A 1297-nucleotide genomic window follows, 5' to 3' on the forward strand; every position below is an offset into this window, starting at 1 on the left:
GGACTGCCATCATAATATTATTAAATTGACATAAACAGTGAAATCACTTGATATGAACCATGTTCACTTACTTTCCATGGGCAGTTTCCCCTGAAAGCATGACTGCATCAGCACCTTCACGTACTGCAATTGCTATATCTGAAACCTCGGCCCTTGTTGGTGTAGGATGACCAATCATGCTTTCCAGCATGTTTGTTGCTACAATAACTGGTTTCTGCATACTGTGACACCTTCTAATGATGTCTTCCTGTTTGCAAGATCATGCAACTCTTGATTAAACAAGGAACTGAAGTACTGTGATTAAACTCTAAACAGGACAAGTATTAAAAGGGTAAGTGTTGTTGCCAGTTAACAAGGCTACATACAGGTACAGATGGCCATTTCACCTACTATAATTTTACCTGGTTGGATAAGCCATGCACCGTGAGTAGGTATTGCTAAGAAATAACATGTATTTAGACAACAACAAAAACAACTGAGCCTCGATTTTAAACTTGTTGGGGTTGGTTTTATGAATCGCTATGCACCCTTCCTAATACATCATGTACTAAATCCACCAAATAAAATGCGTGTAGACAAACTACAAAAATGACCCATATGATGGATCTCTAGAATTCATTTTAAGCTATTACTAGTGTAATCTTTTTTTCTTAGATTCAGAAGTAACTTCTCAATATCTCCAAGAAAGTGGTGAGTCCTCAAACTTTTCCATTCTAATCAAGCCCCACAGAGAAAATTTGACACATGTATTATGTGCAACATGGAAGTTAGTTAGACATGTCACATGCAGTTCAATTACCTGCAATAAAGGGACTTCCTCTATTGGAAGTTCAGCACCAAGGTCTCCACGAGCAACCATTGCCTATAAAGGCCACAAAAAACAGTTAAACAGGAACTAAACATTATGATACAAAGTAATAGATAACCTGAACTCTAGCACATGAACACATGCACGGGGTGTGCACAAGGCACATCCTGGCACAGAACAGAAAATCATTCTCCTGTAAAGAAGACTAAAACACACAAGCACACTTGAGGGAAAAAAACAGCCCTTAATGAAAACACTCGCTACAAACACAAATTAATTTCTTTTCCTTGACTTCATAATGGCATAAAAAATCTGTAGTAATTCATTAAGAATATTGAAAACTGACCCCGTCAGATGCGGAAATTATTGAATGAAGATTTGGTATGGAGTCAGCACTTTCAATTTTTACAATCACATGAATTTCAGCACTGCAGCCTGCATCAAAATAGTTAAAATAGATAAACTGAACAGGTATGAATTCTCGAATGG

At 37.3% G+C, this 1297-nt stretch overlaps 1 protein-coding gene across 1 annotated transcript in view; it reads right to left on the reverse strand.

Moving 5' to 3' along the window:
- Nucleotides 1-71: 71 nt before the first annotated feature.
- LOC105120137 (pyruvate kinase isozyme G, chloroplastic-like) overlaps nucleotides 72-1297 on the reverse strand; it is a gene marked incomplete at its 3' end in the record, with an annotated part of 3782 nt that continues 2556 nt past the window's right edge. Inside the window, exons 2-4 of the mRNA XM_011018327.1 lie at nucleotides 1155-1271; nucleotides 800-862; nucleotides 72-247 (exon numbers count right to left, since the gene is read on the reverse strand). Coding sequence (XP_011016629.1) covers nucleotides 72-247; nucleotides 800-862; nucleotides 1155-1271 — 356 coding nt within the window. The remainder of the gene's footprint in view (nucleotides 248-799; nucleotides 863-1154; nucleotides 1272-1297) is intronic.

Source organism: Populus euphratica, unplaced genomic scaffold, assembly GCF_000495115.2.
Source record: "Populus euphratica unplaced genomic scaffold, PopEup_1.0 scaffold5037.1, whole genome shotgun sequence".
Lineage (NCBI taxonomy): Eukaryota > Viridiplantae > Streptophyta > Magnoliopsida > Malpighiales > Salicaceae > Populus > Populus euphratica.